At 38.0% G+C, this 26,155-nt stretch overlaps 1 protein-coding gene across 24 annotated transcripts in view; it reads right to left on the bottom strand.

Moving 5' to 3' along the window:
- Positions 1–1,183: 1,183 nt before the first annotated feature.
- The window catches only part of adamts9 (ADAM metallopeptidase with thrombospondin type 1 motif, 9), a 196,191-nt gene continuing 171,219 nt past the window's right edge, over positions 1,184–26,155 (bottom strand). For 23 of the 24 annotated variants that reach the window (XM_057847191.1, XM_057847190.1, XM_057847200.1 and 20 more), the window contains 9 exons: positions 20,883–21,053; positions 20,494–20,688; positions 19,404–19,551; positions 16,899–16,993; positions 16,099–16,193; positions 15,864–15,997; positions 15,337–15,428; positions 12,246–12,350; positions 1,187–3,601 (listed from right to left, as the gene is read on the bottom strand). In XM_057847191.1, coding sequence (XP_057703174.1) covers positions 3,512–3,601; positions 12,246–12,350; positions 15,337–15,428; positions 15,864–15,997; positions 16,099–16,193; positions 16,899–16,993; positions 19,404–19,551; positions 20,494–20,688; positions 20,883–21,053 — 1,125 coding nt within the window. In that variant the 3' untranslated portion in view covers positions 1,187–3,511. Of the gene's footprint in view, positions 3,602–12,245; positions 12,351–15,336; positions 15,429–15,863; positions 15,998–16,098; positions 16,194–16,898; positions 16,994–19,403; positions 19,552–20,493; positions 20,689–20,882; positions 21,054–26,155 lie in introns of all 24 variants that reach the window. The other variant, XM_057847215.1, reaches the window with a different exon arrangement.

The raw sequence follows: 26,155 nt of genomic DNA, 5'->3' as shown, positions 1-26,155 counted from the left end.
GATCTGTTGACAACATTAGTCGTGCAACATTTAAACCATTGTTATTTGATATTACTACGTTTATGTATTTTCTCAAGGCATCTTTAGTATGTTCTGTCTGTATGCATTTAAACAAAACAAGCTAAAAGTGCACGGTAGTACTTTGGATGTCAAATTTGCCTCTTGTAGGACATTTCGCCGGTGTAGCACATTCTGGTTTTGTTATACTCTCGTCTCATCCCGTCTTTCCTGTTCATTTAATTTTGATGCTCTATTGTGAAATATCGACAACACTGTCATGCTCATTAATGTTCCTCCCGGGTTCAAATTGAAATGGTTGAACAGATGACATGTTTATCTAGCTAGAGTCGTATTCTGGAAGCCCGGCAGCGTAACTATGTGACGTCACCGCCCTGCAACGTCAACAACAATGGGGACCTATTAGTTAAACTAATTGTACAAATTGTAAAAAATAAAAACATCAAGAGGGGTTTCAAGATCAGATTATTTTAACTGATAACAGCGGTTATCTTTTAAGAGCTACCGTAATTTTTGGACTATAAGCCGCTGCTTTTTTCCTTCATTTTGAATCCTGCGGCTTATAGTCCAGTGCGGTTTATTTGTTGATTTATTTGGTTTCATAGGTAACACTTTATTTGACAGCGGCTTCATAAGACTGCCATAAGACTGTCAAAATTATGACACTATCATAGGCATTACTCAATGCTTATGACAGATATCATTAAGTGTCATCCGGCAAATTATGTCACTAACTCCATTTCTCTCCAGTTCGGTACTTTTACGTCCATTCAAAAGTGAGATCATTTGCCGGATAAAACTAAATGACATCTGTTATAACCATTCATTAATGCTCATGACAGTATCATGTCATGATTGTGATTGTCTGATGACTGTATTATGACGCCGCTGTCAAACAAAGTATTACCAAACACCATAACTAGCAATTAATGAAACAAATGGAACAGTAAATGAAGAAATAATTAGCACGGAACATGAATTTTGATTGTTATTTACATTTGTAGCGCTGCAATGCATCCTAGGAGGCATGTTGGATGACCACAGTGTAACCACAGCAGAGGTTGAATGTCTCCCATAAGGAAGCAGTGATAGCCAAATGAAGCTTCTTGAAGCAATGAAGTTTTGCAGCCAACTTGTTCAAAGTTTCATGGTGGTTAATTTGGTCTTATGACAGTCTTATGATGCCGCTGTCAAATATAGTGTTACCGGTTAATATCTTTTAGTGTAAATATCCCATAATATAGTGGGGACAGCGGCGGCTTATCGTCCGGTGCGGTTTATCTATGAACAGATGTCGTTTTTGTGTAAAGTTTGGTGGGTGGCGGCTTATAGTCAGGCGCGCCTTATAGTGCGAAAATTACAGCACAAGTCTTTCTATCCGTGGATCCCTTTAAAAACATCTAATCTAATGACATGATGGCTTTTCAATTTAAAGATTGCAATGGGCCCTTAAAATTAAAATAATGCAGTGAGTGTGATTCTGAAACTAAGACTTTACTGTATTGATGTTTAACACAATGAGATTGTAATTGCTTGTGTGTTATGACATTTTATTTCCTTGTAACATTTTCTTATGCTGTCTTTATAACGTGAATCATCCTTCTCATAAGGAAACTAATTCAGTACACAAATCATAAGGAAATGGCAGATTTCTGAAATATAACAATAAACATTTGGATACTGCATTAAAAATTATATTCATGTATAATCCTAGTCCATAAACTGTACATTCACAAGACAAGGTAAAATAAATATTAGCACTTCAAATAAAGCATATATGACACAGCAGAATAAGTGAAGCAATACATTTACAGACACCTTTTTAGCATCTGGCAATTGCATTAGAAGGAAAAAAGGATAAATAGATTTTGACATTACAATAATCCCTTTCGTTTATGTTACCTGAGAGCCTGCTGGCTATGTATAAGCACATTATAACAATAAGAAGTGCAGTAAAATGAATATGTCCCATGTCCTTAGATATGGTGGCAGACTTGTATTATGGAAGCTCATAACAGTAAAAGGCTTCAGTAAAATGGTGCTACATCTTCCCAGAGAGAGGTATGGACTTGGAAAATCAAAAACACAATGTACTCTGATTTCTTCATGAAGGACAATACGTGATGGTAATAGGCAGGACCACTGGAACAGCATAAGAACATGTTCGACACGCACAAAAAAGTACAATAAAGTACAGAAGGTAACACTTCACAAAATTCCCATGGTCAGATCTCACACTGCATGAACTTCTTGTGAGGTCTTTCTGTGGACGGAGTGGTGGAGAACATCTGCGGGGTATCTACTGGTTTTACTGACCGTAGGTGAAATAATTCTTTCAAGCAAAACCAGAGAAGATAACTTGTGTGTCCTCTTGAGTTACTTTGTGATGCTACTTGACACTGATGCCAGAACAAAGTGGAATTTGTTGCAGATTGTGTTTGGAAATGTCCAATCCAATTTCAAACCTTTTTTTTTCTGTTTTTGCATAACGTTTGCTTCTTACTTCCTCTTTTTACCCAATCAGATTTCAAAACAAACAAAACATTTGAAAAGGCATAACAAGTAAAACAAAGTAAGCAAATTTAACTGCTATTCAAATGAGACAATCATATTAAATTTTTCACTTTGACATTTGTGGAATTGTTGGGGATTTTCTTTTCTGTTGCAGCATAACTTTGCTGTACATAAAGTCACGCTTGGATGACATTGGTGGAGAGAAACATGAGACAATTGACCTCAATCACTTAAACGTATAATGTCCATCCACCCCATTCATTATTTTTTTATGATTCTAGGCTAAAAGACTCCATCACTAACTCACTTGCAGTAACTCCTGTACTAACAGCTGCATAAACATAGCTGCAATACTGCTCCAACCAAGTGTCTTTATCCTAAATTTAAATTCAGAACCCATTCAAACCACATTCAACAGCAAATAGCATATTTGTTGAGTGAGGAGGCAATGCAGCAACATACAGTATTGTTCTCAATATTCTGTAAAATAGCAGCTGAGCAATATACAGTATATAGTGTCTGGACTAAGTAAACCGTTTTATAATGCTTATAAGAATAAAAAACCATAAAAAAATCTCTGAATCAACCAATTCATATCATGCAGAGTTTAGAGGTATAAAATGCATAATTATCTGTAATTGAAAAGCACCACAGTGTTAGCCAATGACCTAAACCCCGAGAAAATAAAGTTTAACAGGTACAATAAATAAGACATATATTCCACATACTGAATACTTATTTACAGTGGCCACACAAAATTATTGAAACAACATGAAAATAAAAAAGGAGGTCATGAGATGGAGGGATTGTAGTTGTTTGGTGGACGTAACACTGAAGTGCATGGATTTAATGACATGATGAGCACCAGACTGACAAATAAACTGAACAAAGGCTGCCACAGGGTTTGAGTAATGGCGAAGTATTGTAAATATTATATAACGTATTGCATATGTGCAGACACCTGACACTTGTGTGGGACCTAGGCCACTGTAACGTGCAGAAAGGAAGCCGAAGCTGGAGTACATTTGCCACAGTAGCCTCCGCATGTTCCTGATACTCTGCTGCTATCCTGTGGGCACAAATGGAACAACGCCATTTATGTTGCAATTGTACAATCCTACTCTATGTATCACAATATATAGTATTATTTGTTATGTTTGTAGTTTGTAGGGCTTTAAACATATTGTTTTAGTGTTTTTTTTTTGTTTTTTTTTGTTTTAAATTACACTTTATAAAGACAATTTAATCAGCTCTGCATCAATTACAGGATTTTCAAACCCGCAACCTCCTTCAAAGATATGACAAGGTCCAATGGCATCATTTGCATGCACCACAATAGATAAACTTCTACAGAACCACAAAGGATTGGCAATGCCAAAGCTCTGCTCTTGATCGTGCCTCTCCTTTGTAGTGTCTGCACCTCCTCCTGATACAACCTGTCTGTTTTTCACCGCCCGCAGAGGCCAGATTGAAATGAGTGAGAATGGATATTAAACTGTGAACATGTCTTGGCAACTCTGCTGCGTCTTGCCCAAAGTCTTGCCAAGAACGCGATTCCCTAACTTGATCTTCATATGAAAAGCAGAGGGTGGGTGGGCACTTGACAAAGCAGCAGCCTAAAAAGGGTCTTTTCTCTTGTTTATGGAGACAGACTCTTGGAATACAGACTCTGTTCAGGAGTAACCAAAAAGAAAAAGCAATCGAAATCAAATGCTTTAGGAGCTGAAACTGAAATTTACTGTTCTGGCTTAAAATAAATAAATAAATAAATAAATAAATAAATAAATAAATAAATAAATAAAAAATAAGTAAGGACGTCTTGACTTAATCAGATATATAAGTTTTATTTAATGCATTGAAACGGTTGTTTGGCAAAATAATACGAACAAATTAAGCGGTGTTGATAATCACTCCTTGATTCTTCATGAACCCTGTTGGTTGAGAAAACAACAACAATATAAAGAATTATAAAACATTATGTTTTTTATTGAGTACTATGAGTATTTTATTCCCGAAAACCTTGCCAAAGATCTGGCTCCCACAGATTGGCTGATGCCTACGCAGCTGTGTAAAATCAACCAGTGATTTATCCTCCTAATCTCGACTCGTCATGTGTATCAAGCCCACCTCGAAGAATCCATTCCCTAGACCAGTGTTTTTCAAGCGGTGTGTGGTAGATCGTCAGGTCTGCTGCGAGAAATTATCCAGTATCCCATTTATTATTATTATTATTTTTTACATCGTCGGGCGGAGTTACAGTATGAAGGAAGGAGTAGGCAGGAGGTTGCGGTCATGTGCAGATGAGCGAGGTATTGCTAGTGTCGCGTTCAAGAACTGCTCTGATTTCTAGCCATCAGCCACCTTGCTGTCCGTGACAATGTGGAACCCAGCACATCTACTGCAGATCATCTGATTAGACTCGTCAAGTTTCGATATACACAAAATTGTCCTTTCCGATTTATCTATATGTGACGACCATCAAGCCTTCCCCTGTGTTTTATTCCAACACATTGTCAAGGACAGCAAGGTGGCTGATGGCTAGAAATCAGAGCAGTTCTTGAATGCGACACAAGCAGCTATCCAACAGCGCCATGGTGCCAAACAAGCTTAAAGTGCGTATGAGAGGAGAAAAAAAGTCTTAAATAGGATTATTATGTGAATTAGAATCATATTTTGAGACGATTCGACTATATACAACAATTTAGCAAAGCGCAGATGACGAGAAATTAGTTTTTTAATCTGCCGGTTAGCCACGCCTACCATTATAGGGCTCTAGCGTCCACAACAGGTGGATGACGTCAGCAGAGTCACGATTTCATCTGATTTAGTATGCAGCCCATTGAGGGGGAATTATTCAGAACGAGAAAACGCGACGAAGAGAGCTGCAAAATTTCATTGTTTCAGTCTCTCTACTCAAAATTTTTTACAGGATATTCTTTTTATCCAAGTATTTTTCCCCAATAGCTAAATAAATGGCTTGAGAAGGACCAGTCAGCCCATTGAGGAGGAATTATTCAGAACGAGGAAAACACGACGAAGAGAGCTGCAAAATGTCCTTGTTTCAGTCTCTCTAGTTCAATATTTTTTTACAGAATATTCTTTTTATCCAAGTATTTTTCCCTAATTGCATGACATGTCATGACAAATAAAAGTCTTGTGCTAAATGGAATATGAAATAATAAAAATGCATTTATTCAGGACGACATGGCAAAATTACTCCATAATGGTCAAAACTGTCGACTTCACCTTTACTGTCGCACCATATTTTATGCCACCTAAATCAGGCTTATGTCATTATGTCATTTCCCTTCCCCGGCTTCGGAGAATGTAAACAAACAAACAAACAAAGAGGCGTGACAGCTAGCCGACATGCTAACCCGAACCGAGTGATGTTTCAAAGTCTTCGAAGCGGAAAATCACATATAACTAGCCCGGATCATTTCACATGACGACTATGTTGTCGATTGTATTCGCCGATCGGCAAACCGCCCGGCAGAGAGCAATTTACAGCTGGTTCCCCGGAGGAGGGCAGCTGCAGTTGTTGTTCAGCTAACATGCAGCTAATGCGCATGAGGAGAGCTTTTTACAAGCCTATCCATGATCAAACGTAAGTAGTCCTTTATTTAAAGAAAGTTTGTAGTGTTTACTTTGTAATCGCTGTATTTGCGGCTATTTTTAACACAAAGTAGCAATTTCTGATCAGGTGGAAAATTTAACAGAACACCAGGCACACCAAAAGGACAAAAGCCAAGTATAGTGCTCGCGACAAGCTGCCGGTTGTCGGCTGAGGGGACAAGGAGCATGTCAGCCACAAAATGCAAGCCACCTCCGTATTAAAATGATCCCAGTATTTGACATAATACAAAACACGATGTTTACTCACTTCTCCGTAAGTCCCATGGTCCCACAGTAGTAGGGCTTGTTTTAGCCAATATCAACAATTGTTCGGCCATTCCTTACTACGCGGCGAAACATCCTACACAATGCTCAGCGCGCTTGCGCAAGCATCCACACGCATGCGCACATCGGCTAGAAGTGGCGAGTACTCACTATTTTTGGTTTTATTTAGTTATTTAGAGCCTTTTAACTGCCTCAAAGATACTTTTTGCATGTTTTACCCTCTCATACTTTTAACCATTGTTTTTTTGTGTTAAGCTTTGAAGCAGCTGACCACATTAATTAGTCACGTAGCGTATTTAAACCGTCCTTGTTTGATATAACTACATTTAAGTATTTTCTGCAGACATTTAATTAGTACATTATTCCTGTATGCATCTAAACATAACAAGTTTAGAGCGCACGGTAGTACTTTGGGTGCCAAATTCGACCAATGTAGACGTTTCACCGATATAGGAGATTTTGGCAGAACACCGGTGAATAGGAACCTTTTGAAACTCCAAAAAGGCGCACACGCCTCTCCCTCATACAGCAAGATTTTTCTGCAGCCGTTTGGCTGGCGTGATGCGAAAAATAAACGCATTAATGCGCAAAATCAGCTGAATCCTTAGTCCTTCTCACACAACAGTACGGCTGTATAGTGAAGAGGACTCCTTCCTCCGTACACATCACAGCGCCCTCTTTCTCAACTCGAGACTGTAGCCAGAAGTCACTCATTTTCATGGCGGGGGATTAAAAAACTAAATAAATATAGCGATCGCTTCCACACACATCCAAGCGGTCCATTTCATTCAGGAGCATAAAATACCGCGTGTAGTATGAAATAAACATGCTTTTTTGTGTCACAGGCACTGTAAACGTCAGCTCCAAATGAAACACCGCTTCAAAACAAGTCGATGGACTATTTTGTTCGGCTTTGTGAAAACACAGAGAAACAGGCAACTCTTTTGAGAAAAACTACAAAGGTAAATGAGAAAGCGCTCAAAGCCAGTTAACGTGTTGCTGAACTTGTTCCTACATCCAAAAAGTCCCACACTGTGGCAGAGACACTTATACTACCTGCCTGCAAAGCCATTGTCAGTGAGATGCTCGGCCCTGATGTGGTTAAAGACATTGCTAACGTCCCCCTGTCTGATAATTCTGAGCTTTTCAAGCCTAATTGCTATAAAAGTAAAATAAAAACAGCGAGACTGAGAGCTGTTGATAAAGATTCCTGCCAGGATATCGGCTTTGTGTTCATCTCAAGTTTCAAACTGAGTAAGTATAAATACTGTATTGAGAAATTATTTTATAATTTAAATACTGTATACTCGACAGAAAGTAATTTAGGAACAGTTTTGGTTTGTGGTGTGCTGCAAGATTTTATCGAAACTATAACGTGGCGTGACTCAGAAAAGGTTGAAAAAGCTAAACAGGCCAAATTACAGCCCGCGGGCCAACTGCGGCCTGCTGCCCAGTTTCTATTGGCAAGAATTGTGAAAATATCATTGAATATGACCCATCCATATGACCCATCCAAGAAACCTATCGACCTACATTCAGTTACACTTCTCATCTTTAACACTACTATACCGGGTTACAAACCAGATCCGTTCCTTGGCTGGCGATGTAACCCTAATTTCCGCGAAAATCTGAATTAACCCTTTAAGTACCCCTAAATATAAAATAACTTTCCAAAAAATGTATTGTACGTCATATTAATGAGATAAAGTAAAAAATAGGATACTGTGAGGTACAGTGGGGAGAACAAGTATTTGATACACTGCCGATTTTGCTGGTTTTCCCACTTGCAAAGCATGTAGAGGTCTGTAATTTGATATCATATCATAAGCTCTCTTCAACTGTGAGGGACGGAATCTAATACAAAAAAAAAACAGAAAATCACGTTGTATGATTTTTAAATAATGAATTTGCATTTAATTGCACGAAATAAGTATTTGATACATCACAAAAATCGAACTTAATATTTGGTACAGAAACCTTTGTTTGCTATTACAGATACCAAACGTTTCCTGTAGTCCTTGACAAGGTTTGCACACACTGCAGCAGGGATTTTGGCCCACTCCTCCATGCAGAGCCTTCAGGTTTCGGGGCTGCTGCCGGGCAACACGGACTTTCAGCTCCCTCCATAGATTTTCTATCGGGTTCAGATCTGTTGACTGGCTAGGCCACTCCAGGACCTTAAGATGCTTCTTACGGAGCCACTCTTTAGTTGCCTTGGCTGTGTGCTTTGAGTCGTTGTCATGCTGGAAGACCCAGCTACGACCCATCTTCAGGGCTCTCACTGAAGCAAGGAGGTTGTCAGCCAAGATCTGGCGATACATAGCCCCATCCATCCTCCCCTCAATACGGTGCAGTCATCCTGTACCCTTGGCAGAGAAGCAGCCCCAAAAAAATGATGTTTCCTCCTCCATGTTTCACGGTTGGGATGGTGTTCTTGGGGTTGTACTCATCCTTCTTTTTCCTCCAAACACGACGAGCCGAGTTTAGACCAAAACGTTCAATTTTGGTCTCATCCGTCCACATGACCTTCTCCCATTGCTCCTCTGGATCATCCAGATGGTCAGTGGCAAACTTCAGACGTGTCTGGACATGCACTGGCTTCAGCAGCAGGACTTTGCGTGCGCTGTAGGATTTTAATCCATGACGGCGTAATGTGTTTCCGATGGTTTTCTTCGAGACTGTGTTTTCAGCTCTCTTCAGGTCATTGACCAGGTCCTGCTGTTTAGTTCTGGGCTGATCCCTCACCTTCCTCATGATCAGTGATGCCCCACGAGGTGAGATCTTGCATGGAGCCCCAGAACGAGGCAGATTGACCGTCAACTTGAACTTCTTCCATTTTCTAATAATCGCTCCAATAGTTGTTACCTTTTCACCAAGCTGCTTGCTTATTTTCCTGTAGCACATCCCAGCCTTGTGCAGGTCTATTATTTTATCCCTGATGTCCTTACACAGCTCTTTGGTCTTGGCCATTGTGGAGAGGTTGGAGTTTGTTTGTTTGAGCATGGGAACAGGTGTCTTTTATACAGGTACCAAGTTCAAACAGGTGCAGTTACTTCCGGTAATGAGTGGAGAACAGGAGGGGTTCTTAAAAAAGAACTGAGAGCCGAAATATTTTCTAGTTGCTAATGTATCAAATACTTATTTCATGCAGTTATTATTAAAAAATTATACAATGTGATTTTCTGGATTTTTGTATTAGATTCCGTCCCTCACAGTTGAAGAGAACTTATGATACAAATTACAGACCTCTACATGGCTTGCAAGTGGGAAAACCAGCAAAATCGGCAGTGTATCAAATACTTGTTTTCCCCACTGTACGTTGGGTTAAATGCCGATATATTGAATGACTTTTCCGGCTTCTAAAAAATAAAATAAAATAACCTATTGGAGCTTTACTTGTGAGTGAATCGCCTTGCTGGGAAAAAAGTACGATGTGAAAAGTATAGGGAGACGAGAGGGGGGATATCATGGCCGCTCAGCATCGCCTCTCTTAACGCGAGCCCGCTGGCCAAACTCAAAAAAACGGATCGGGACTCGCAAGAGGAGTCGGCACCAGGGGAGAAGCAGTAGCATGAGACCAAGGAGGTGGAACCTGACGTTGTCAGCAACTGCGGGAGAAGTGGATCCTGACATGACAAGAACTAGGTACTGTTTATGCGACTCAAAAAAATAAAAAAAAAAACGACTGGAGACAGAATGGAGGACGAGACTCCAGGGTCGTAAAGTTGAAATCACGTAAGTCGGGTACATCGAAACCCGGGGACTACCTATATTATTAGGGCTAGTCACTAAAACTGCCTCTGCTACTAGTTTAGGGTCAAAACCAGACAACATGTTGAAATCAATGTGGGAAACTCAATAGAATCTCAGAATTTTGTTTTACATAAATACATATATTTATTTATTTACTGTATAATTCAATGTGAAAATTTAGCTATCTTGGTTGTAATGTTCTCGACCTTTTTTCGCGGTTGCTAGACATTTTCTCTTTGTCCTGCAATGTTTGATTCAATAATGTAATGTCATTAGATATTTATACCCCTAGATTATTCTATTGCTTGTAGCTCGTAACTCATTCTTTGCCATTTGCAGTTGTGGACATAAAATCAATTTCAACAAGGAAGGCTGGCACTAATTGATAATGCCTCAATGCCGTTTGTGGTAACAGAACAGATGTAAAATCCAATTTGACGGGAGGCATTATTGGACCTCTGTCGCTGTCATTGGCAGCCAATGAGTTAATACTTGAAAATAATTACATTTTAAAAGCCGGATTTTTTTTTTTTTTAATCCAATTCCGATCATCAATTTAACAAATAAAATTGGAAGGATTGGCCCTTGCATCGTTTTTTTTTTTTTTTTTTTTTCTAAAAGCAGCTCTCAAACGATAAAATTTGGACACACCTGGGCAAAATCAATGTCAAAATGTAGTACAACAGGATTCTCCCTGATTACCCAAAAAATTTCACCAAATTCTACACTTTTGATCATATGGCATCCCTAGCCTGTCACCAGTCAAATGCCAGAGTGATTAGGTTGGTGAGCACAACTGACCAATATGTTGGCCATTGCTGGCAGAGTAGATAGGTGGTGATGGCTTTAGGGCATTAGGATGAAGGAGCTTATCTTGTGGTGAGCTTGGATTGGTTTCTGTTGATGTAATTTCAAATTCCTTTTACTTTGCTGTGTCAGATTGCACCTCCCTCCCAATACAGCTCACTTGATCCTTGATATGTGGAAGTCTTGCTACAGCAACGTGGGACCATGCATGGAGAATATAAATACATTCTTACACGTTTAATTAGAGGTGAGTAGTTCACGCCATACCTTTTATTTTCTTACATTTTTTCTTTTTATCCTGCATATTTGATTTCACTTTATTTTTGCCAGAGACGCCCACAGTGGCTGTAACAGTTTCACCAATGAGACATCGCCACAAAAATCCCGTCTCCATTACACCATTTATCAGATGTAACAATACAGTTATTTGACTAACATATACACCACCTTGCGGTCGAAGTCATATGATCATGCTGGACTGTTCAATCACATGGCGTCTTTAAAGCGCTGTAAAAAACGATTTCACATAGAATGCTGCCGTCATCATAACTCAAAAGCGTGGATTTCAACCTCTCTCCCAGTTTTAATTTTGCACCAATAGACCACCGAAAACCGGAGATATTATTGTTTTAATTTCATGGTAGGAAATACATTTTCTCTACTATTTTTTTCTAGTCGGAATTTGATTATTTTTGTATATATTTTTTGGGCCTGATATGGTCATGTAATAGGTTATAATAAAGTATAATAATAACAATTCATATAGATGACATTATGCTTAAAAAATAATATAATTGTTAAAAAAAAAAATCATTCTACTAAAATCTTGAATATTCTCTTCACTGAATACTTTTTAACCTGTACTTATGTACATTTTTTGGATGAATATCTTTACTTGAGTACTATTATTTTGTAGTAACACTACTCTTACTTGATTTCTTGGCAAATCTACTCATCTCTGCGTTTAATTAATATGAAGCTTAGGCCTTCAGGCCCCACTTTCCCTGATATAAAAGAGGGAAATCCCCAATTTTTCTTCACCCTCATTACTGCTAAACATACTTTAGTGGTGATTTGAAAAAAAACTTTTGGGTTTAATTGTAGGTGTATACATTGTGGCAATGGCGTTTTATCGAATTCCACATAATCACATTTATCATTAATTTATGACTTACGTCATTATTTAAAATGCAAACTGATAACAATAAAAACTACGGAAAAATGCAACTATATAGGAAGACTGCATGTATTACCTGTGATTTTCTTATATCGGCTACAGCATAATTGCCTCGACTGGTCCACAAGGTGTCTGGAGCTAATTTAAAACCTGTTCCTGAGAGGTTGATGTTGAAGCGCCCCTAAGAATAACAAAAAGAAACAATTAGGATATCAAATATTGGCAGTGTATATAAAGATATAATACAGTTATTAAAGTGAATTTAAAGTATGCCTTATTGGACATATGATTTAAAAAAATACTTTAATAATCATTGCGCAATAAATGTATTTTGTGCTCTACTAGTTTTGCAGACAGCTTTTTACACATGCACGTTTTGTACAGATGGTATTTCAGTTGTTAATCCCTCTGCCATCTGGTGGAAGCGTATGTCCCTGCAAGTCTCAATTAAAAAGCATGACTGCACAATTAAATTTTAAAAACAAAACAAACAGACAATCATGACAATAGGCCTGTGTAAAAATCATACATTGTATGATTTTTCAAGGGTTTAAGGACTAGAGCTGGAAAACATTGAGACCATACTTTTTATTATACTAACCATTAGAGGTGTGCATCGGCACTGCCCTCACGATTCGATTCGACTACGATTCGGAGGGCCACGATTCGATTTGATTCGATTCAATTCAGAGGGTCACGATTCGATTCGGTTCGATTCGGCAATGCATCGCAACGCATTAAAGCCTGGGATGCATTAAAATTCTAAAGCTAAGCATATTTTTCATGAATCATGAGGCAATGAACAACTTTTTATTGGCTCTTGTGTCACTCCTGGTTGAAGTCAAATGAAAATACTTTCGGATATATATATAAAAAAAATAAAATTAAAAATTAAAAAAAACATCACAGCGTTTAATTAGTGCTTTGAAAGAGACCAGGGCTTTCTCTTTTTTTTTTTTACACACAGCAGCCTTTCACGCAGTGAAACATCTGAACTCCTGTGCAAAATCAGTAATAACAGTCACTGTATTTTAATCACAACGACCCATCAATAGAAATATTCAAGTAAATATTAAAGAAAATGACAAAGAAAATATTGTAGTGCAGCAGCATCTTTATCGCAATATCAATCCAGGGATCAGTTCAGTTGCAAACAAAACATCAACTAAATTGCAATGTAGAACAAACGTAAAATGTAGGCCTAGCCCACTATATATGTGCAATAGAGGTTAGATCGGACCTAAAGAATCTAGCCCGACCCGACACGGCCGCTTATTTATTTATTTATTTATTTATTTTTTGGGGGAGTGACGCGAGGACAAAAAAAAAAAAACGCAGCAGCAGCAATTTATTTTCATTTCTTCGAGTTGGCAGAAAAAACTCAAGCTTTCTTAATGTTTAAATAGTCTACATATCTTTATGATCATTATAAAAGCATTTACACAACGAAATAACGCCGGTAAAGTTTAATATTAAAAAAACAACAACAAAAAAAACATGCGATTTTGCAGACACGCAGAGGAAAAGATTCAAAAGGATCACATTTGTGTTGCCTTTGTGTGCATAAATAAAAGTGTCTTTCGTAACGAATTCTCAGTTGGCAGAAAAAACGCAAGTTTTCTTAATGTTTAAATAGTCTACATATTTTTTATGATCATTATAAAAGCATTTACACAACGAAATAACGCTGGGAAAGTTTAATATAAAAAAAATGCGGGCCACGGCGTTCATGTGCGTGCACAAGCAAATGCACAATACAGAGAGCCTGCTCTCCGGTTCGGGCACAAGATCTAACCTCTAAGAGATAGGACATAACATAACAATGGCTGAAGCGGAGAAAGAGGGAGCGAGAACGATTATTGATGCACCTAAGACATTGAAAGCAGACATCTGGAGACATTTTGGCTTCTACGAGGTTGGTGGGAAACTTGACCAGAGTTATGCGGTGTGTAAAAAATGAAACATGAAAATAATAATACAAATTGGGAAACCAAATCCGTTGCATCACCGGAATTGCGAAGGGAAGATTTTTGAACGTACTTAAATATTTTAAAATGCGCTGAATCGATTCGGCATGTTGCCCGCATCGAATCAAATCGTCCATGCCCCGCATCGGGATGCATCGCCGCCTCGACTATTGTTGACACCACTACTAACCATATAAATAATATTATCATCAAAATTGGTGTATAGAAAAGTACTGATTCAGAAAAAATACTCCCAGGTCAACTTCTCAACCGGATAGAAAGCAGCGTTTCTCACAGTCGGCGAAGGGCTGTAAGAAAATATGTCAGGCGAGTCAAATTTAGCCGAGACTATCGGCAGAGCTACTCTGACTACAATACAGAGGTTTCTCAGTGAGAAACGCGGGATTTTTGCAGTTGAAGTGAGAAAAGTCAACCTTGCTCTCCAGTCCAGTCCAACAGAGACCCCTCGTGGCTATTCTTAGTAACTTTACTGGGCTCGTGCGTAAAAGTGACACTAAAAACACAAAATACTCCTTAAATGGTTTCTCCTAAAAGTGGATTTTACCTAGATATTGTTATTATCACAATGATTCATGTCCAAGAGCCGACTGCCACCGTTGAGTAGGTTTTATTCATTTTCAAGCAACATAAACAAACAGTCTGAGCTGCTCCAACTTTTATTTTGTTACTTCCGTTCTCCAGTCATGTGAATTTGCATATCACGCGAAATATATAGTTTCAACCGTATCCAGATATAACATTTAAATTTAGTATTTAGATTTAGATTTAGTATTTAGATTTAAGATTTAGGATATAAATATAAAATTCAGATTTATAATAAAAATTTCAAATATAAATTTCAGATAAATATTTAGGGTATACATGTCAGATTTACATTTCGGAAATACATTTAACATTTACATTTACGATTTAAATAAATATTTAGTTTTGGATTTACTCATTCAAGTCCAATTGTTATTATTTAAAAATAAATATTTAAGTTTCTAAACAATGTTGTAAATGTGCAAAAAAAGTGACTTTAAAATTTTCACACCACGTTTTTAACACTGTGTGGCACTAAATGTGAGAAAATGTTGTCGTAATTTTCAGCGTGATCTGCTTTACAAACGGCGCCCCATACATTAATGTTGATAGAATATTGGATAAATGGGTCATTTGAATAGTTTATGTTGTTCTCACCTGTGGACATTTGGAGGCGCTGTAGCAATCCCCAGCTGTTCCAAATGGAATCTTGTTGCCCTCAGGAGTCAACGCAAACTGCCAATCTGTAGCTAAATGATTTATAACAAAACATTATGAAGTGATATCCTATTCATTGACAAATTTGTTTTGTAAATTTGAATAATCATTGAATTCAGTAGACCTGCAAACGTTTTTATTCACTCTAAATCTTCAGTTTGGTCAGCACTTCTATTTTTAGAGTCTGAAATATCAGTGTAAGGGGATCTTGGCCACCCTGGTCTTGTAATTGTTAAAATGAACACTGAAGACATCTTGAGTCCATTAACCCTTCATGAGCATGGGTGTAATTAAATGGCAGGGGATGTTCTTATTTGAGAGTAAGGCAGGATGCTTTAAAGTTCAGATCACATATAGTGAGAGTGATGGTATACATTCCCATAATTATCTCAGGATGTTGTTTTGTTTGTGGCACCCTAATTAAGAGCTGTTAAGCTGCATCTAGTACACATGAATGGGCGACTCACTGATGATGTTCATCTTGTTCAAGTCCAGGCGGACCTTCGAGAAGGTGGTGAAGCCCGCAGAAGAATAGTCCCGCCGGCAGTCACAGTCCTCGCGACTGGACCCGTTGGATGGACACTGGGAGGGGTCATTGAGCCTGGAATCAAAAACATAGACCTGAGATCTGTTTTACATTTACAGAATTCTCTCTCTCTCTCTTTCTCTCTCTCTCTGCGCCACTGCTAGCTGCCTGTTTACCTGAAGCCAAAGATCTCAGAAAAATTTTCCCTCTCTCCTGTTGTCAAGGTGATATACTCCTGCGGATTCACTGTCTGCATTCCAGCACAGTAGACCTGAGGATAAAATTGAAGAGTAGTAGAGAAAGGATGATGAAGGAATAGGTTCGTAAAGAGTAAAAGAGAATGTAAAAGTCTAGCAAAGGGGAGAATCTTGAGGAGTCACAATATCAAAATAAGTATAATATGCTCATTTATTTTGAACAACTTTATTCCGTAAAATGCATTCTGCAGGGGAAAAAGTATTCCTCAGCTGTTGATATACTCAATTTTGTCACAATTTCAAACCACATTAACAATTATGTTACTAAAAAATTGTTAATGTGAAGTTTACATGTATTTTTCTGCTGGTGGTTTTCATATTATTATGGATTCACAGTAGGGTGGATGAGTATCCGTGCAATTATGTACATATAGAGAAGAACAATTGTTATGTGCAGGGGGTTTAAGTACAAATATACAGTATGTACATATGTCTGTGTGATATATATTTTGAGTATGTCTTTCATGTATTTTGGGTTGCAATTTTTGATTATTAATGACATGTGATGGTGAAGCTGAAGATTCTGAAAAGGTGTGACGTATTCCATTTCCAGTTGTGAAAATAATTTGTAGATTTTTTTTTATTCCTCAATTATTTATTATATTGAATTTTATTTTTGTTTGAAAACTTAACACTTCTGGGATTACTTTTGAAGTTCATATATTTTAAACAAGAATAAACAGACTCCACCCCCATTTTCTTGCCCTTTTTCTTTTTACCTTAATAGTACTTCCTTGAATATTCAATAAGAGTTCTCCATCCGGGACCATGCCATCCATGTTCTGGGCAGCTTGGCAGCTTGTAGGCAAATGGCCTTTGGAAAGAAAAAAAATGAAAATATGCATGTTTTTAGTAGGTAAGCTACTAAATAAGATAAAATACTTTATATATAGCAAAGTTTGTGTTTTCAATGAAAAGTCACACTTTTATTTAACAAATGACTTGCAAAATGAATTAGAAATATAGTCAAGAGATTGACAAGGTTAGATGCAATGATTTTAATTCGAAATACAGTGATCCCTCATCATTTCACGCTTCAAACTTCGAGCCCTCAGTCCATTGTTGATTTTTTTTTTCAAAAAAAAAAAAGAAAAAAAATACAGATGAGCTGTCCCGATGTGATTGCATAGTCTCACTCTCGCTCCCTCCCTCCCTCCCTCTCCCTGCTCTCTGTTGGTCAGGCAGTGAGTGCACTGGAGTTGCTTCTTAAAGTTAACGATGACTGATGTTTAATGTTTGAAGTTGCCAGAGAAGCGGATTTAATGCATGTGTCAATCATCGTTTAACTTGATAAACAGTTGCTGTGGCAACTCATTGTGTGTAAGTGAGCAGCTTGAGCGGATTTGAGTGGACTCACTCAGTGAAGCATTTAATAAAGCCAAGCCTTTTTCTGCTTTATTCATGTTTAAAAATAATTCGGTGGGACAGTAAAATCTTAAAAAAATAATAATAATAATAAATAAATAAATAAATATATATATATATATATATATAATCTTTCCAACGCTAAATTTTGATAAATACATTGAACACAAAAAAAAAAAAAAAAAAAAAAAAAAAAAAATGGGGGGGCGCTAGTTCGCGGTTATTCACATATCGCGGCGGGTTCTGGTCCCCATAAACCGTGAAAAACTAGATCACTATAATAGTTTTCTTCTTCAAACTTTGCTTTCGGTGAAGTATGCTTTGGCTTGATAAGGACTTGTTGCTAATCCTTGAATCAAGCAGCTTCCACATCTCAACAGGGTTGAGATCTGATGATTATTAAATAATAATAAAATCATGGTTTTTAATCTTGACAATGTATTAACTATTTTATATGCATTCTGCAATTATATAAAAGTGACTTTTCATGGAAAACGCAATTGTCTGGTTAAAACTAAACTTTTGAACGGTGTTACAAGAACAGTACAGTATACTGAACTGTGTATATATTTATTATGTGCTGTACATGACAACATAGCCGAAAGCTTAAATGTTATGTAATATTTATACAAACATAATGTATATGGATACATTTACATCCTCATTTAATGTATATATGGCGGAAAACGCTCAGGTGACTTGAAGTTCCACTCTTAGACTTCCAATTTGGCCAAATTTCAAAATTGTCCGATATGTATGTGTGATACATCATTGGAAAGCTTAAAATCTCCATTTTCTGGGGGAAGAAAAATTTTGAACAGGAGGGCATTTAAAAAAAATGTTTTTTAAACAGCAAAACACTATTTGGAGGTGAGAGCACGCGAGAGCAGAATTACAGACTCCATGACTTTAACGAGATATTATTGCGTACTTACCTTGTTTCGATCCAAAACTCCATGTAGCATGTATCACTGAGGGTCAAGACACAGTTGTGAATTCCCACAGCTGGATTTTTGGGGAATTTTATTGGTGAAACATGGCAATATAACAAGGGTCACAATGCAGAAATCGCAGACATCAAGGAGTGGTTGAGATTTTCTTTTTCATATATTTACCCCTTTAAACGTTATTTTTTAAATTTTCTTTGTTTGGATCGATTATTTAACATCTAATATATTGGAGAAAATGCGACAGTAACAAAAAAATACAATTAAGCGAAAGTTATGAGGTAGATATCAGTGACTTTTTTACAGACGCCATTTTTTTCATTGTGACCTCATTTGTTTAAAAGTTTAAAATCTCTGAGTGAATAATTTTTTAAAGTCGATTTTTTTTTTTTAACGAAATATTAGACATCAATTTATGATTCGAAGCTAAACATAACAGACATTTTGAATACTAACTATAATTAATTACCTTCATTTTATGGCTGGTTTAGAACAATAGCGGTTGCGCAACGTCTGTAAACGGGGGTTTTCAGGGTAAAATGGACAAACTTTTATATAGTTTGGGGGCTTCATGCGCCATGAATCTGCTTTGGCAGCATATAGACATATTGTTCTATCAAACACAACAGTTGTTTTGGCTTAAAATACAGCAGTTTGTTTTAAAGAGGAGTGCAAGAGCAGAAACTGCTTTTTCAGTCTTGTCTGTGTTTTCTGCCATACACATTAAAATAGCTAATAATAGTAAAATAATGTGGTATGGTATTATAATCCTCAAACAAATGTAGGTACTTGATTTATCTTAACGACTGCATCATTAATACAGCTCAAGCACTTGAAATCATGAAGGTAAACTGTATTTAAACACACAATTTATTTGTTTAAAAAAAATTTGGCTTTTAACACCTACTGTACCTGCCAGAAAAAGCTCACATCTCGGGTTTCTGCAGACTTTTCTGGCTTCTGGCATCACATCAAGTGAACACTTTCTGCTTTGCTGCCCATCTGCTTTCATACACTGCACCGCCCTCTCCATCACTCCATCTCCACAGCTCGCTGAGCACTAGAAAGGAGGTGGAGAAGCGTCAAAGTGAGGTAAGTAAATCAAATCTTATCTTCATTTTTGTCACTTTAAGATCTTTCATCTGGTTCATGCCAGCGCTGTGCATTGAGGCACTGACATTAGGAATCTGATTTACACAGTACTGTCTGCTTCACCGTTGAGCTATTTTTCATGAAAGTAAATTTAAATAAATATGAGTCTTCATTCCTTCAACAGGAAAGGGAAAAAGCTTGGTTTCTTTTTTTTAGTCATCAGCAGGAGAACATGGGTATGTTTTATCACAATGCAACCCTTGATCCTAGAAACCCCCCAATTAGCCTCACCAAATGTGCTCATCTCAAATCTAAAATAATGTAATGCTGCCATCTACTGAAGGTTTTGCATCACTGAAATAGTTTCCAAGCATGATCGCTAACATGGAGCTGTGTCAAGCCTTTGCAATTGCTGCATTAACTCATCCTCGGCACAGAATGTTAGAACTATAATTAACGAGTTAACTCGTCCGGCAGACAATAAGTTAAGACTATAAAAACACTATTCTTGGGACATGAAGAGAGACAGAAACAAGCGCTTGCCAATACCAGCCTCTTTCCCCAGGAAGTGACTAATGGCTCTTTGCTGCCGTGTTTTGCATCTTGTCAATGTACTATTTGTATGTTAACAGGAAGATTACAGATTTCTTTTTTTACTATAATTAATTTGTTGTCTTTTGATGTTTATGCCCTGAACTCTGACTGTATATTTTTTGTTCATCCCAAAGTTAGCAATGGTTTGCATTTCAGGTGAAGACATTCTATAATCAACGTTCTCACTAATAAAAATTAACAAATTCATACAATTAAAAATATTTTCTAAAGTTAATAGTGGTTCTTTAAGCAATGCATATCCGAACATTTGTAAATTCTAATGGAAAATCAACTACTGTTTCTAGGGTTTACTCACTGCTCCCCATGTCCCAACTCTCCACTCCTGCAGAGGAGGACATGGCTCAAGATGACAGGCCATATACCTCTCAGGTGGGGTCCCTGGACAGTTGGAAAGAGACTGATGACCGTACTCATAGTTATCATTCTCTGTGTGCATCTCGCTGCAAGAGATCAGACGCTGGCGGTAGCCCTGACCACAGCTGGCTGAACACTGGGAAATAAAATAAGTGGCTGACATGAAAAAAAGCAGCAAAAGGAGCATAAGCAATTTGTAAGGTGAATCCTTTGTGCAAATTTTGATTAGAAAACGATGGGTTGCATGAGGCCAGCTTTTGGAAATAGTGTCTGCAAAATTGCACGGATATAGTACGTATGATTGATGATGAGTTCTTGTTTAAGGCTCACCTCAGTCCATTCTCCAGTGATCCAGACAAATTCACATGCTTGGGCATTGCAGCTTTCTATATCTGGAGGTCTAATTTGGTCGGCACAGTACATTTCATGGACCTCCTGCTTGAGGTGGTCAATACATTGTAAGTCTCGACTTCTGAGGCCTGATCCACATGATTTACTGCACTGCAGTGGAAAGAAAGGACATAATGTTATGTTAACAAACAAAGAAATAGCAACCGCAAGCATTTTCTAGTCATCTCTTAAGGTTATCACCTGGATGCACAGTAAACACAATCATAATGCATTTTTTCTTGTAACAGCAAATACTAGCACTCTGATTTAGAACAAGTAATAACCTAGAGCTCAATGGAAATGACCACATTTTTGAGAAGAACCAAAACTAAGAACACGGCTAAGCTCTTACATTCCACACCGTGTATTTATCATGTATGATATTACATATGAAATGGATTTATGTTGCTGTTCAAACATTATGCAAGAGACTCAGGGACGCTGTACTTGCGTCACATACAGCAGCAGCTGATTCCAGCTGGGCTTCATCTCTTCATGTGTAGAACTTATGTCAAACAAGTGAAATACCTGGAAATGTTATTGAGCTTTGCAGCTGTTCTGAGGAATGCAAATTGAACCAACCCTTCACAACATTGCCCCTATGGTACTTCGTTAAAAGTGACGAGACACTACTGGTTGAAAGGTAAGATAACATTTTCCAAAATGTTGATGATCTTTACATTATTAGGAGACTCTGTGATGAAGACTCAAAACCATTGGTGAATAGAAACAGCCCAAACTGCTGCAGCTGCATTTTGTAAATATTCCAGCTCCCAAAAAAAGACATATAATTTTTCTACACAATACAAAACGCTTGGAAAAAAACAAAATAAAACAAAACATTCCTTATAAAAATGAACAAAAATTTCACCACAGTTCCATCTGCCTCAGTAGGCCCTAATATAAGCAGCCTGTTGCGAAGAATGAAAAATAAATCCTCAATCTGCATCTGCATCTGCATCAAACTCATCAACAACTTGTTTTTTCCATAAAAACTTACACAACCTTAGGACTGTGTTCACCATTGAATCCTCAAGTCCAAGCCAATGTACATGAGGCATTTTGTGCACAATGTTCAAGTTTACATTTTTCACATGAACAAATGTTGCCCAGTAAAAAGAATACTGATCAAATCTGTCAAACTCAACACAATAAATCCATGTGAGAATCAACACTTTACATCGCATAACTATTTTTAGTATTGGAGTGTTCCGTAGAGGGAGCTGAATACTCGCATTGCCCTGGGCGATGAAAATCCACAATCAGAGTTTCTCTAGGTATCAGCAAATCTCATTTAATGCCAATTTTAATGCCATTTTAAAACTAATGTAATTCTCATGTCAAACTGCAGATAGTTTTAGACACACTAATTGTGAGTTGTCTGATAATGACTATTTAACCGATAACAGATATTTTGAAAATACCCAACTCCAAAAATCCAATACCCATATCAAACCAATACCGATATATGCGGTGGTTGACTTAACATAGTACTGCTAATTGCACTGTGATTCCCCATTGGACACTTTAATAATGATAAATGTAACAACTTTAAGATTTTCCAATAAGCATTCCGTGAAAAATAAGACAACAACTTCAACTGAAGTTATGGGAAAAAGGGCCTATACTGCAATACTATATTTGTGTTGAAATCAAAATAGCAAACATAAGTTTTTTGGATCAAGTGCGAGTGCAAAGTGCCAATAAGGCACTGCTATATCTCATATGACTCACACAGTGCTTCTGGCTCAAAATAACAACAAACGAACACAGCTTCAGTACAGTAAATGAGGTATGTAATAAGTTTATAATTAATTATTTTTCAATCATTTATTGTTCATTTAATTTTTGCATCATGAATACAAATGATCTGCTCCCACAACAAATTCCAAGCATCTTAGTTTGGAGGCATCTAACGGTCAATAAGCATAACTGCTGTGCAAAGCTGTGACCAGCCCTTATACAAATGCAGAAGGGTTCTACATTCACTTTGAAGGCAACATGCATATTGTCCCAAAGCTGATAATGAAAAAACGATGTCAATATGATGCGTTAAAATGTGTTTGTTGGCCGATATTATCGAGTAGCTCTCTTAAGGCTGAGTTATGCTTCTGCGGCAGACCTACGCTGCCAAGGCAGACCCGATTTACGACCTTTCGCTGTAGCCTGACGTGCATCTCCACAATTCTCCGTTGGTCGACACGTCAACGCGTGGTGACGTGGCGCAAATGGACTGTGATTGGTCCAAACGGCAAGGTCAGCGATTGCATAAAAAAATGGAAGAGCCAACAAGACAAGTATGTGTGTGTTCGGAAGCGAATGGGCACCCGAAGCGGTGACACAGTCGGCCAAAAACTGCCAGCTTTTTATCACTTTATGTCGTATTTTTGGTTGGTGCACTTAATCATTTATCGTGTACATATGTTTGCTGTGAGTCTGACTTATTTACATTTCACACTTCAAGTATATGAAGAATAAAGTACAAGTTTGGTGTCAAAAGAGTTGTTTTGATGTTTAATTTTCAACAACAGTTCACACACTTGATACATCATCACTGATTGAGAGTGCCTCGGTGCTTTAATGATAACGGATGGGGGTAAGAAGGAGAGGAGTCGATGGCAACAATAAATAAAAATAAATAAATAAATACCAAAATAATAGCGGGCTGCCGCAACATGCGACCGCTAACTTTCGCTTTCTCCCGTTCTTTCCGCTACGTCACCTCTTCCTAGTCCGATCGCCTCTTAAGACCCGTGATATAGTTACGGATATTACAGTATGATTGTGGCGAGTTAGGAAAGGAGTCGGTGGCGGAGTATCAACCCACGGAGCTAATCCGCGCTGTTTGTTTGACATGTGTGCTGCAACAACTATTAGCAGTATAACTCTGACATGCAAGCCGCGGGAGATAACTATTTCCGGCTGTTCCCTTATCAAAATAATTCCCCCTGGGAACTACGCAACGTGCCAACCTAAGTTCCACCGGTGAATTCTGTTAACACTCGCTACATTATCAACATTTGTTGTTCAATGTTGATGAGTTGAAGATCCAAATTCAAGCGTTCCATCTCCGTTGGCGTTGCTGTGTAACCGGAAGAAAACTAAAGGAAGTCGAAAAGAGTCCCCCCAAACCGTACAAACACAACGCCACACCCCTCTAGTGGCTTGGCGGTGAATTACAGAGCAACGAGTTCCCTTGCCGCAGAACTATCGAATGCTCATTCTCGCAGTCGGACATCTGGGCATTAATGGCGACACCAGCCTCAACAAAGCGTCGCCATATTGAAATGGGGGCAAAACACGAGTCACAAGCAGTTGCTCTGTCGTGCATTGTAGTACAAACGCGTTGAACTTTTGCCTTATTTGTGGTCTTTTTTTCTGTCCGAATGACTAAAAGTTGTCGTGTTGCGGGTTGTAACACAAGGAAGAGTTCGGAGCTGCATTTGAAGTTCTTCATTCTTCATCGTGAGAAGAAAAGGACAAGCAATTGGCTGAAAGCAATCAATCGAGGAACAGTAAAAGAAGACTGTTCCGTGGACCAGGCACATTTACGTTTGCAGCCGACATTTTATTACTGGTGAGTAAACTTTAATCGATTTTTTTTTTGCCCCATTTAGCTGCTAGGATTCAATAGACTAGGCAGTGGTTATTATTACCGGAACCGACAACTCGAAAAGCGTTATTTTTCTTTTGCCGTGAACTGCTCTGATCGGTCAATCGGTATATTATTGGCCTGGTGGGAATTGGTTATTTTGCCGTGACGTTTCACGGCTAAATAACGCTTGGAAGTGAATTACCGGTTACAGCAGAAATAATCACTCCGTATATACTACCAGTTTTCTTAGTTCCACACAGTACATATTCCACGTAATTGATAAAGGTCAACTTACTGGTTGACTTTATGAGGTAGTTGTAGATTTTTCAGAACTCCACTGCAGGCCAGTCCTTTGGATTGTTTATCCAGCTATCAACTGCGACTTTGTATGGGCAGATTTGCAGGCCAATACATGCTAATTTTAAGTTGTATCGCCTCCTCGCGTAAGTCATGTTTAAGACGTTTTTATGAAAAAAAGACGCAAAACACAGCTGAAATATATGAATTTCAGACAACGTTTGTCTACGGATGTTTACCTGTGCGTGCCCCCCTCTCAAAATGGCGACACGTTACTAGGAGTGGGAACCTCTTGGTACCTCACGATACGATACGCGATACAAAGCTCACGATAACGATAATCTGACGATATGGTGATACGGCGATTATCGATACACTGGTCAGGAAATCATTCTAGGATATTCTACAAACAACTAATAAACAGAAAAACAAGCTTCTGCTGCAAATTGGAACGAGTTTATTACTAGTGGACGTCCAATCCATTTGAACTGGGAGGGTGGCAGCGAATGAACATTCGTTCATTCGCTGCCATCCCTCCCACTTCAAACGGATTGAACGTCTATGGCTGGTAGTGGCAGCCAATGCCAGGCAATGAGGTAATTTTGGGCCATTTAAGGTCATTTACTTGTTGATTTTTCAGTAATTTCGGGGTATTTTATGGGTCTCTTCCTGTTTATTTTGAGTTACAGAACAGGAAATGACCTGGGAATCACCCAAATGAATAGGCAGTGACTCAAACTTAACAGAAAATGACCTGTAAATAATGCCCTAAAATGAACAGCAAGTGACCTGTAAATGCCCTGAAAATCGGACAAAATCACTGTGAATGCTCTGGTTTCGAATGAACGAATGTTCCCAGTCTAAATGGATTGGGCGTCGAGCACCGTCAATGTAGCCTTAGAGTTAACTGAGACACTATTATGGTGGAAGATTTTGGTAGCAACTTGTTGGTTCATTTTTATTTTAGACATTGACACCTTTATAAAACGATATCTTGATTCTTTGCAGGAGCATATCGATAACCTTTTACGCGAGATGACGTCATCGTGACATCACGCCGACTGCGAGAATTGACGCCGTAGTAGCTTCGCCGTCACCGAAACGCAAAAGCAAAACTCAAGCTTTATCCAGTAATGATCTTATCTTATGTTCTCTTATCCCTGTTACCGATAATGCAAGAGAACCTTAATAAATAATGTAAAAAAAATGTTTTTTTAATTTGTCAAGTTTCCATAATTTTGAACGTCTCAAACATTTAGTCTAATGCTTTTTAAGGCCTGAATTTTGACAAAATCCATTTAATGACATTTAATGCTTTTTA

The sequence above is a fragment of the Corythoichthys intestinalis genome, chromosome 9 (genome assembly GCF_030265065.1).
Source record: "Corythoichthys intestinalis isolate RoL2023-P3 chromosome 9, ASM3026506v1, whole genome shotgun sequence".
In the NCBI taxonomy this organism is placed as follows: Eukaryota; Metazoa; Chordata; class Actinopteri; order Syngnathiformes; family Syngnathidae; genus Corythoichthys; species Corythoichthys intestinalis.
The sequence above is the reverse complement of the archived record's forward strand: the minus strand, read 5'-3'. Positions and strand labels throughout refer to the sequence as shown.